The 12,024-nt window shown below is 44.7% G+C and overlaps 5 protein-coding genes across 5 annotated transcripts; 4 read left to right on the forward strand and 1 right to left on the reverse strand.

Moving 5' to 3' along the window:
- Positions 1–279: 279 nt before the first annotated feature.
- V8C40DRAFT_284187 (uncharacterized protein) lies at positions 280–1,884 on the forward strand (the record flags this gene model as incomplete). The annotated part of the gene is made up of 1 exon (XM_083222118.1): positions 280–1,884. One exon carries the CDS (start codon positions 280–282, stop codon positions 1,882–1,884), a length of 1,605 nt encoding a protein of 534 aa, XP_083076635.1.
- Positions 1,885–2,390: 506 nt separating this feature from the next.
- V8C40DRAFT_272803 (caspase domain-containing protein) lies at positions 2,391–4,529 on the reverse strand (the record flags this gene model as incomplete). Its single annotated transcript, XM_083220396.1, has 2 exons — positions 2,391–2,877; positions 2,950–4,529. The coding sequence occupies 2 exons, from the start codon at positions 4,527–4,529 to the stop codon at positions 2,391–2,393; spliced, it is 2,067 nt and encodes a 688-aa protein (XP_083076636.1).
- A 1,093-nt stretch (positions 4,530–5,622) lies between these two features.
- V8C40DRAFT_284188 (uncharacterized protein) lies at positions 5,623–6,140 on the forward strand (the record flags this gene model as incomplete). Its single annotated transcript, XM_083222119.1, has 3 exons — positions 5,623–5,650; positions 5,705–5,835; positions 5,898–6,140. 3 exons carry the CDS (start codon positions 5,623–5,625, stop codon positions 6,138–6,140), a joined length of 402 nt encoding a protein of 133 aa, XP_083076637.1.
- Positions 6,141–7,201: 1,061 nt separating this feature from the next.
- V8C40DRAFT_272804 (carboxylesterase family protein) lies at positions 7,202–9,089 on the forward strand (the record flags this gene model as incomplete). The annotated part of the gene is made up of 3 exons (XM_083220397.1): positions 7,202–7,330; positions 7,394–8,297; positions 8,350–9,089. The coding sequence occupies 3 exons, from the start codon at positions 7,202–7,204 to the stop codon at positions 9,087–9,089; spliced, it is 1,773 nt and encodes a 590-aa protein (XP_083076638.1).
- A 669-nt stretch (positions 9,090–9,758) lies between these two features.
- Positions 9,759–10,863, forward strand: V8C40DRAFT_234573 (uncharacterized protein). Its single transcript, XM_083213658.1, has one exon. The coding sequence runs from the start codon at positions 9,956–9,958 to the stop codon at positions 10,805–10,807; it is 852 nt and encodes a 283-aa protein (XP_083076639.1). The 5' UTR covers positions 9,759–9,955; the 3' UTR covers positions 10,808–10,863.
- The last annotated feature ends 1,161 nt before the right edge of the window (positions 10,864–12,024 follow it).

A 12,024-nucleotide genomic window follows, 5' to 3' on the forward strand; every position in this document is an offset into this window, starting at 1 on the left:
ACTTCGTAAAGTAAACTACTAGGAATAACTAAATATATAAGATTTAATTCTCTACGCTCTTTAGGTAACTTAAATAGTTAGTCGTTAATAAAGTATTAAGATTAAATATAAACTAAATTTTTATTATATTTTATTTACTTTATAATTACACTTACTTAAAGTTACTTCCTATCCTCTTTGCTAATATAAACTAATTAACCTTAGCTTATTACCTTAGGAACTTACCCTATACTACCTAATATTAGGTTAAGACGTTACAGTAACTTTACAAAATTGCTTATGGCTGACGAGATCCCTGAATTCCAACTTCCAGCTCCTAGCGAAGTCGCAGATAAGCGACCGGCCGACGAAACCTACACTCTCTTCCTTGAATCATTAGCATTATATGCCCCTCAAGAATTAGTGCCCTATCTCGTAGGGCCTCCTCTTAATTCAAACTGGAACGACTTTGTTTATGCTGGGGAAGGCCTGAGGTCTCAGCTGCCTGGTGATATTAAGGGCATCACCAGTCCGTACTGGTATCTAGGGGGCAAGTTTGCCGGCACAGCCTTTCACAAGGAAGACTGTGATCTTAGATCTATGGAAGTTGTTATATACGGCTATAGATTATGGCTTATTATCAGCACTCAAGACACAAAGAGATTTGAGGAGTGGGTGAGGCGCTTTTGGGGCGAAGATGCAGGCCACAGTGATCAATGGCTAAGGCATTTGAACCTTATTCTTCCACCGTCAATGCTTAAAGAGGCCAACATTGAATTCAACCTTATATGCGCTGGCCCGGGGGATATGGTAGTTACCTCTCCGAATCAATATCACTATGTGATTAACATGACCACCAGCCTGGCAATTGCGGTTAATTTTCTTCTGCCGGGCGAAATGATAGCCGGGCAGCCAACCACGCTATGCGAGAACTGCGACTTGTACCCCTTGGTTGGTCTCGTGCCTAATCTCTGCTCTGATTCTGACCAAGCGGCCACGAGAAGATCTTGCAAACGATCAAGTACTCAGCCAGAACTGGGCCACATACGAAAGCGCCGCCAGCAGCCTAAAACAGTAGATTCAGTCTGTGAACACACTGAGCACGATGAGAACGCTCGTCGCGCTGCTGTTATAAAGAGACTGCAAGCCCCGCCAGCTAGTTGCCTTATACCTATCTTTCAAGAGGGAGACCTCCCATGTTCCAAGATCGTTCGCCTGGCAATGGCTATGAGAGGCCATAGTGCTATTTCACAAGTATGGAGGCTACATCAGTCTAATAATAATAGCCAATTTGCCAACATCCGTGCGGCCCTTATTGACAGAACCCTTACCGGTAATATTCAGAAGATGGCTTTAGAGAAAGGTGTAAATATTTGCACTGGGGCTACTCAGCAGTCTAATCTCCTCCGACGTCTTTTAACCTGGCACTTTTCAGAAGCCGTGGAACTCACTAAGGGGCCGACATCTATACGAGTCTCATCAGCTGCCGTCACCCAGTACGCAGGCGAGAGCCCGAGGAGCCGCTATAGCAAACTTAAGTATCGCGGTGACATTCTCCACATGATATGCGGTTCTCACCGAGGGCTCCTCCCATTTATACCACTCCAAAGAGATGACGACTGCGGTATTCGAGATCCCGAGAGCCAATACCAAAACTCAGCGACAAAAAGGGAATTCAAGGACTTCGAGAAGATCTTCCACTTAAATGATGTCCTAACTCAGGTGCTTTGTGCTATTGGTACTAGCTTCCTTGATTCATGGGGTTATAAAAACCCCTGCCAATTCAAATATAACGATTGGCTTCGCGAACTGCACCAAGACTTCAATGAGAAACTAGTACAATCGATGGCTGAGAGCCTTGGGCGCGGAGTTTGTGGTTGCAGTGATAAGCAGAAGATTGCATGAATACCATCACCATCTTTTACTGAGCCATGTTTCATCCAGAAGTACACATTACGTGAATTTAGTCAACAGATGAAATATACATCACCTCACCCAAGCTTATTACTGTTACGTGCCGGGAGTACTCTGTAGACCTCCTACTTATGCACAGTAACCGGACCAACCCCTGTATGCCTAGGTACTGACACTTCACTCAACTCCGAACTTCCAAAGCTGCTTCGCAGCTTTGCTTGATGAATAAGAGTTTATATGGATTTTAGTAGTGCTCTATGTCAACTTAACTCCGAGTTTGAAATCATTTGGTTTAATATTTAGCAAATCTTGTACTGGATTATACTTTCACTCAATAATTTTAGTTAGGACTATGGAATCATTTTAATAGTTCAACAATCTGGTTTGAATATGTAGCTAGCCGGCCCGATGCTATCCAGCATCGCCGACTCAGTAGTTTAGAGACCTATAATAACGACTATAAGAGCCGTATCGTTATATCTGCAGTCTATACCTAGTTATTCCACTACCACGCTATAAGTATTGTCGTCTTTAAGTTGCGTGACAACATGTAATTCTTCGACAACCAATCCATCGAATACCGGCCGCTTGATAGTAGCACGAGATGGGCCTTCTAATTTGGCAGGATCTTGTTCGAAATCATCCAGCATGTAATTAGACAAGTCAATTGGCTCAGTTGTTATGAAAGCTTTGAAAGTATCCCTCATCTGAAAACCAGGCTGGCTTTTGAATGGTTTGAGAATGTCCGGGATTGTAATACTAACGATAACATCTTTTGGAATTGCCTCACGCGAAGGAAGCTCTGAGCTGCTTGCAAAATCATTTGGAAAAACCTCCTGGATGCCATAGGCGGGCCCGAGATTCAAGATTGTTACGTACAGACCTATATTGCTATTGTTCTTGAAGACTATTCTCAAGTCTCCAAGAGAATTGTCGTCCTGTGACGTGCTAGCCAAGCGCTCAATTGTGAAGTCGTACTTTGGCCTCGAATCAGAGGAATGTTGAGAATTGTCGTCCTGTGACGTGCTAGCCAAGCGCTCAATTGTGAAGTCGTACTTTGGCCTCGAATCAGAGGAATGTTTAACGTCCAACAGTATTTGGTATAAGCAGAGATGATTGAGCAAGCACGTGAGCTGATTCACATTTCTTTCTCCCTCTACGGGTATTAAAGGGAGGCCATCGAGGGTGTTTCCGTCGCGATCCTGCACCCGAAATTCTGCCTTCTCGTCGACACTGACGTCGAAGTCGGAAGTGGGAGCATTGGCGGGAGGATCGAAAACCAAATTGTATGGCGCCGAAGGATTGACATTATGCTGCCAGCCAGTGCGAATTCGCTCGTAGGCAGGTTTATCTTCCCCTGGTGGAAATCGTACATAGACTAGTTTGGCGTGGGATCGCTTTGACAGTCTTGCAAACCACCCTAACACAATATCGGGCAAACGTTTGGCATTATCTCCGCTGAGCACAAGATTTGAGGTGAACATATTAGCTGAACTAACTTCGGCCTCTATGCCGGTTGCATCGTCTGCAAGAATGAGTCCTAGGTAGACCTGAGAAGGAGGATACAGCAGGAATTTATCTCCGACGGTTATCTGGTTTGCAATTCCCTTATTCAATGTCACTGTCACTAAGTCTTTGTCGGTTGCAATAACATTTGCGGTCAGAGCTCGTGCTTTAATCTGCATGGTTTCAGTAGCGAATAGGAAGCGATCTGTATCACCCAAAAGCATGGGGATTTGCGTAGTGCTGTAGGGGGTGTCCCGGAATAGGGTTTGTATTTCCTCGCTCAGTTGCTTGTAGGTCACGGGTTCACCCGATGATCTGAGGCTATCCAGAGACTTCAAGAAGTGGTAGGTCATTGCACCGCACCTCAAGTTTTGCCACTTGTTATCCACTTTCTTCCTGTAAGGCCACTCTGCAGCGTTCTGATTTGGCTGACAGCCCGCAAGGAGATTGTATTTGCGAGGACTGTAAAGCGCACTGTTGTTTGAGGGAGTAGCGTTTCGATAACCACCATTACCAAGAGTAGACAAGCCTGAAGGATCCGAGACTTGATCAGATCTTGCATCGCCATGAGTAGTTGAATCCGAAAGGTTCGAGACTTGAAGAGGGATATAGCTCCTGCAACGGAACTTGACATCAGGATCCGCTTCTTGTTCTTTGTCGCGGTCTGCACCCCCCGAATGACAACTATCCAGCGTGACGAAAACTGTATGTTTCTCGGCTAAACTATCCAGAGCATCGCCTAGCTCGACGTCTGTGATATCTTCTTCCCAAGTGCAGATGCATTCATCATGTTGGCCCGATCCTTTGCGATCTTCGTATTTTGTAAGACTTCTATCGCCATGACCTGAGTAGTGGATGTAAACGAAACCACCGGCTTTCTTTTCCGTAAGCTTATCCAGCGCCGCAAGAAAGTTTTTCTTGGTAGGGGCGTCTGATGACGAATAGTCAAGCTTCCTTCCTTGAGCGGCGGTGAAAACTTCAATGTTCTCGGCAGGGATATTGAGATCAGTCCTGAGACGCTCGGAGACATCAACTACATCCTGGACGCAGCCGGATAGGTTAATTACACCGGGGGGGTATTGGTCGATCCCAACGAGAACAGCCCATTGTTCACGGTTTTCGGTCTCCATTATGAAAGAGCTGACACAGCGTGTTGTAGAGTGTTCAAAAAGGTATGACAAGATTGCTTAATTAACTGACTGGCTGATTGACTGATTGACTGATTGACTGAATAAACTGAATTTTACAAGGAGGCATCACCAAATTTATATCCAATCATGTAGACATAATTTATACTATTTGGTATAATGCTACCAGAACAGTTCAGAGAAACTGCTTGATCTTACAGGTATTTACGCATGAGCAACATTCTTCAGAATAAATTAAGATCCCCATGATTACACATGATGCTATAGTATTGATTTACAGAATAAGAATATATCGGCCTAGCTAATACATCCGCTCAGCGAGATCATATGGTGGTAAATACATGTACCTAGCAAGTAAAGGTAATAACCAACTTGACAAGCCAAGTGTTCGTAGCGCACTCCTTCAAAGTCGCAGGCTAAGGTTCCAGTAAAATTTAACTGGAAACCCCCACGCAAATAACAGCTGCAAATAGAGGAACGCTGATAAAAACGAGAATTCGCCATCATTATTGCTGCACAATTGATTGCATTTGATACAATTTGTTGTAAAGATGAAGAGACTGACGTTCGCAGGCTCTAGCTGTAGCGATGCTTCTTTCTCGTTACTAATAGTTTGCCTGTTGGGAATCTATTACTCAGCACCTTTGCGCTCCAATGTGGTTGAACGTTGTAGTCATTAGTTGTTCTACGTAAAGCCCAACGTCTCACTCTTGAAGAGTCTCTTTGCTGTTAATTTAGGTCATCTCTGACATGATTTTGTAATAGATTTACATTATCAGTTTGACATCCATTATGGACAAAGCCTAACTGGCCTCGCTTCGTTGCATTGGCCCGAGGACCATATGATGATCTATCCTGGCCACAGGCGATTCACATTTGAAGACGTGATATTGTGGATATAAAAGACAATGATTCGACAGTATATGGAACTTGAAGTATAAAAGAATTTAACTGTTCTCTCTGATCCAAGTTTTTTATCGTCAGCTTTCACTGATCAACAGCATTCACCTCACCAAGCAACGCAGCGACGCAAATCTTTCATCTATAATCTATTCGATTACATCAACACGACGTAATGTCTGAGATCCAAGAGACCAACGTTGGTGAGTTTATTTGCTGAGTTTGACAATGCATGACGTTCTGACAAGAACTACCAGGTGCCATTGTCAGCCTTCAGGGCCCCGAGGAGGGGGACATCTACTGGGTTGCGACTCAAGAGGGTGTTGGCCGCTCTCTTCCACCTGGGCGCGGTCGTCCTAGCATCGACTGGTCTTTCGGCCCGATCAAGGTAGGAAAAAGACATTACCAGACCGCGATACTATAGAGGTAATGCTGAACGGACATGGATAGATCACTGGGTACATCGACACTGATACTTTCGAAATTGGTGTCACTGTTAGCGTCGCCGGTATCACTGTTGGCAATATTTTTGGAAACTTAAAGGATGGTGTCGGTCTCAAGATTGACCTGTTCGTTGCTAAGGGTGAAATCCGGCTTTACCTTAAAAACGGCAATGAGGTCTGGGTTCACTACGATTTAAAGATCTCTTTCGACGGCAGTTACCAGGGAGACGCAAAAATCTTTTCTTTTTGAGAAGATTACGTCCATATTCTAGTTACCATGTCGGACAGCCGCCGCTAAGGCAAAATGGCTAGCATGTAAGTGAGTCGGGGATTGAAGCGAACACGACGTCGTCAGTTCAATTGGATCCCCGTTCAGCAATATATGATAGAAGCCTAGTTAGTGCATTTTCTATATTCAGCTAATAAATTTGGTTACCGAATCTACTTGGTTCATGCTCGCTCTCTCCGTTGACACCTCCGAGTCAATGGTAGGCGCTTATAAGTCTACGGCTGTGATCACTGGTAAGTCTATTTGTAAATTAGATAGCTAGGCAACTCTCACTATATCGTCAGTGGTAATTAGCAACAATATCTTTTGTCAATAGCTCTGTGCATGATTTTCCCCGTAAGGGAAGAGATGAATTATCACATCACATCTTCCCCATTCAATGCATACCTTTTTTATGTTGATATGATGCCGTCCGACCGGATATCATCATAGAAAGAAAATGGATGCTAGTCCTGCAATGGATATATTGAGTTAATGAATCCCTTAAATGCATTGAGTCAATCTGTAAAGACCGTATTGGGACTAATTGCCGGCCCTCGACAAGAGATAAGTACAGACATAGGATTCGGGCAATTGCATCATATTGTGCCAACATAAATCGGTAACGCGTTGGCATATAAGACAAATCAGGATGATACTTTTGGGCACTTTGTAGATTACGGTGGACTTGGTAATAACATCTGGACGTCATATGTCAGTTCGGAAGCTATCTTAAACACAGCTTGATAATGTAGTGTTTCGGCCTATATTACCAATATTGCTCTAGTGTAACCAGATGTCCAATTGGAAGATTACAGGCTCTTCCGCGAAATGGAATCCTCAGAACAAATTGTGAACTGATTCAAAGTGACAAATCAATAGTCCGGTTAACCGGGCAGAGGTTGGCTGCGTCAGGAATATGAAGTCGTCATATGTTATATTGAAGCCCAGATTTCATAAGAATTGATCTTGCGCCTGTGGACGGTGGCTCAAGGAACGATCCATCAAGCATAGAGCTTACTCACGATCACCCTTAAGACTCAATGAGAATGAGATTTTTATTCAGAGGCCTTTTTGCTTTGCTTTCCGGTGTCGTCGCGCAAGTCGAGCCGCCAGAGCTGAAGCTGCCATGGGGAGCCTGGCGGGCTGCTGTTAGCGAAGTTGACTCCAAGGTCTGAAACCTATTCTCGACTGGCAGCAGTGTAACTTTAAACATGACAATTGACACATCGCAGATTTATGTCCTTAAGAATGTTCGTTTTGGATCTAAACCCGTTCGCTTCGCGGCCCCTTCTTTTCCGGACTGGGAGGATGATTCTCTGCAAAACATCACTTCTGGAACGACTTGCATCCAAATTGACACCACGAAACTACGCAATCCTCCAGGCGGTAGAGATCGTCTTGGTGACCCAAATGAAGCGGCGGGAACACTGGAATTAACAGATCAAAGCGAAGATTGCCTATTTCTAGACATTTATGTACCAGTGTCGGCGTTTCAGGCCGAAGCAGAGTCATTGCCGGTCATTGTATGGATCTACGGAGGCGCATATGCCTTTGGCTCCAAAGATCAAGATACAATACTGTATAAAGGCGACGCCATCGTCAAATCTTCTGGCTACAAAGCCATTTTCGTTGTGGGCAACTACCGAGTTGGCGCATTCGGATGGCTTGCTGGCTCTTACATGGAAGAAGTAGCGCAACCCAATGCCGGCTTGTATGATCAAGCTCTTCTGCTCCAGTGGGTTCAAGAACATATTGGCAAAGTCAAAGGAGACAAAAGCCAAATCAGCGTCTGGGGCGAGTCAGCCGGCGCTGGATCGATCTTGCACCATCTGATTCGGGAGGACGGTCAAGTTGATCCTTTGTTCAACACATTCGTGGTACAGAGTCCGGCATTTGAGTGGGCATGGGATAATTCGCAAAATGGTCGTCTCGACGGTATTTACAAAAAGTTCTCTAACCTTGCTGGCTGCAAAGCCGAGTACGACATTGACTGTCTGAGAGCGACTGATTTGAGTACCCTTATCAGTGCCAACCAAGAACTCTTCGAACAAGTTAGGAAAACGGGCCTCTTCCCAGTCGGTCCTTCAGTAGATGGAAAGTGGATCAAATCTATACCTGCGGTAACGCTTTCGAAGGGTAAACCAGGAACCCTGGCTGGATACGGCTGTGAGCTAACTTGCTCGCACAGGCAAGCATTGGAACGGTATCAAGTCTGCCATCATCTCACACTGCGAGAACGAGTCTGCGCATTTTACACCCAAACACGTAGACAGCGAAGAAAAGTTTGACGCCTTTCTAGATGAGTTTCTACCCGGCCAGCGACTTGAGCCTCAGAGACGAGCTATCAAGAGACAGTACGACTGCAAACTTACCTTCGGGGGCGACTATCAGAAATGCCTCGCTGCCATCATCCAGCACGCGTCCTTTAATTGCAACACCAGATATCTCTTCGATGCATATCCCAATGAGTCCTATATAATGAGTTATGGATACCCTATTGCTCAATATGCGTATCATGCGAGCGATGTCATCCCGCTCTTCGCCAGCAACGCCGAGCAAGTCGAGCAATTACTGAGAAAAGCCGGCATGCCAGGCTTTCTCGCCCAAAGCTATGCTGAACGACTTGAAGACAAGGTTTCTCTGCATTTGAGGCAATACTTTGCGTCACTTGTTATTTATGGTGATCCGAATAAGCTGTTGCAACAAGGAATACCGGATTGGCAGATTGCACACGGGAATGGCGATGAGATGCAGAACGTGATGCGAGTGTGGTGGAGAGGACTTGAAAACTCATATTTTGAGCTTTCTAACGATAATCAGAATTCGCAAAGCGCATGCTCGTTTTGGACGAAGCTTGCTAAAGAGATCGCTGACGAAAAAAGGCAAAATACCCAAGAGGAGTTAGGAGAGATTCGGGATGAGCTATAAGTTACTCGTTCCTGGAGGGATTCATTAGACGGTGAACCTTAGGGCTGTTGTTCAGGAAAATAAGTCGCCCGATTGCTTCACTGTCGATTCATTTGCCTCACACAAGGTTTCCTTTGACATTGTGTGACTAGCCTTAGGATTGATTCACGACTTATCACAGCATTAGGCGGAACACTCCTCTCTGTTATGTACTTTGATATATATGAGCCTTCAATCCTTTTCGCCTGCAGCACCAAACTCTCTCATTCCAAATCACTGACAGTCGCAGGAAGTGGACATTCTCAGCCGACATTCTAGAATGGGCCCTGAATTATATAGCAATACGAGTAAGAATAAGGGTGTATTTCGTAACTCAAAGTAGAAAATAAAAATGAATGGTTATATACATATCTAGACATGTATACATACATGTATTGATGATAACAGCCTTTCAAGTGCTGCAATTGATTATGGACACCAAGGGTAGCATTTTGAACCAATGTGCGCGCGCCGCTACCGCTGTGCATTGTCAGTGCGCCAATCGAATACGACCCCCCTATCTCCGTATGAGTTTTACATATTTTACATTTGTAAATCTTATTGCTGAAAGCGACTGATAGGCCGGCGCTGGGGGGCTTATATACTCACATTGCGAGAAGCCTGCGTTGGCACCTAACGCAAGTCAATGTGGTTTGCCTTGATTGGGTTCGATGACTGGGGAGGAGTGAAATTATTTGCGGCCAGCATTTTCAGAGTGAATACCAATATATATATGGTGTGTTGCCATTTATTGATACCTGTGCTATAATCGCCATTAAATAACATTGTCGGGCATCCGCAACGGGACCTTTTTTCCCTTTATTCCATTCTATACCGCGTGGCCGGAGATGGACCCAGTCGATATTTTGCTTCTTGAAGAAGACCCCGACTCAGGATTTCGCACCAAAAATGTACCAGGAGAAACTGCCCGCAGCGTTCTTATCGATCGTGGTGAAGCGCTCGTCTTACGAGCTGCTCTAGTCAACGTTACGCATGGCAGTTTTACACCAGATAAAGATGCGGCATCGCTGCTCATCTTCCATTTCAGCTTTATAGCAGCCAACAGCTCGCATAGGTTCACCAGCGCCCAGATCAAGCTCGTCTTTAACGACGAAAGTGGCGATGATAGGAACCGCCCCGAGGTCTTTGCGATTGCGCCGCAAGGCAAATTCGCCATCAATAAGGCCGTATCCACAAAAGACGTCAAACAATCGCTCACAGCTAGTCTTAAAGGAGAGTTCACGGGAGTTGGCGGAGAGCTTGGTTACGTCTGGGAGACTACGCAGGTACAGAGCACGGAACACGCGACTACATTAACGGGCTCCAAGCGCCTCTTGGAAACTGGCTGGGGCAAGGATAACAGCGCCGTATGGACGTTGGCTGAAGATTCCAAGCTGAAGCAAGGAATACCGAGCTTCTTACGGACGGCAGTACTGCTCCGCCGAAGGGATGAGGTTCCGTTCAGCTTTAACATCACGGTTAATACGGATGTCGATATCGGTAGCAAGCTCCGGCAGCTAATAGGCCGGGAAAGGCCAGATCCGATAGATCCCGTCCAGCTGGCAGAGAGCACAGATCTCGACAAGCTGGGGATAACAAGTCTCAATCCAGAAGTGGTTGATCTCACAAACATGAAGCAGCTTGATCTCGAGAAGCATGCCAAGATTGTGGTAGCGACGCTGCTCGATGTCCCGGCCTGATTTTGGCAACAAAGGAAACCTCGAGATACTTACTATTAAATAACAAAAGAATCTACCATACAGAGGTTTTACTAGTTCAACCGTATATAATTGTCCAGACCATACTCCAGTCATAATCCTACTGAAGCCAACTTGGCCCTTTTAGCCTGTAGAATATTTCGACAACTAAGTGTCACATCCTAGGCTTTGAAGTCTCGATACTGTGCCCGTAGGAGAAGGCAGATATCAGGCAATCCTCGGACAACCTAATTAATATAAAAGCAAGTTATAATATAGTCGACACGGCTTATAACAACCAAAGTCGTTTGAAGTTAACACAACTTCAGACAACTAGGCGTGACGCTTGTGAATTAATCATGTGTATAATTCACTTAGTATTTGAACCTTTAAAAATTGTATCATTTGGTGAAGTCAGCTCTTGCATCGTACTTCAAAATAATGCTCCCGACAAAGGATCATGATCTCTTCATATCTCTTTATATTAAAAATAATACTCATCAGCGCAAGGTCCTTCGCTGAGATCCTTGGAGTACAAATACCATCCGTTATTACCAAATCTGGGTAGAAATTATGCCTAAACCATCTATTGGGTTTGAATTTATTCTAGTCACATTGTTTCTACACCGTAGTAAGCGCTGAGATGAGGTACACTTGTCCTATCTAGATGAACTATGCAATTTAGGGAGTGTGCATTTCTGGGTCACCCGTCCTATTTGATATAAAAGCCAAGTCTGAGAAGATGCAATCAGTATCATGGTTTTCAGATTAAATCGTATCATTTCTTGTTAATAGAAGAGTGTATATAGTAGTATCCGTGCAATATCGTGGAAAGCTCGCTGAATCATTTCTAATTATAAGCCCTACATTACAATTGATTAAAAACTTGCGGTTACAACTTGACTAAAGAGACTAATATGTCACTATAATTCTTTTTTGGCTAAATGTTCATGCTATCTAGTGTTGTGTGAAGGTGATATCAATATTTGTAAGATTAGCTCGAATGATACAGCCACAGCGCGATTTGAGAGTGGTATGATGCCGAATCACAAGGGAAATGGATCATCCGCATTTAGAAGCATTAGAAAATGATAAACGATAACTGGAGCCATGTCTCCCTCGGGGAAATGGCGGGAATGTCGGCAGGAGGTCAGAATTGCCCCCGCAGATGTCGGATGCCCACATCGGATGCCCTAATCTATGGTAATCATCAGGACTTA

Source organism: Trichoderma camerunense (genome assembly GCF_050948025.1).
Source record: "Trichoderma camerunense strain CBS 138272 chromosome Unknown V8C40scaffold_3, whole genome shotgun sequence".
Lineage (NCBI taxonomy): Eukaryota > Fungi > Ascomycota > Sordariomycetes > Hypocreales > Hypocreaceae > Trichoderma > Trichoderma camerunense.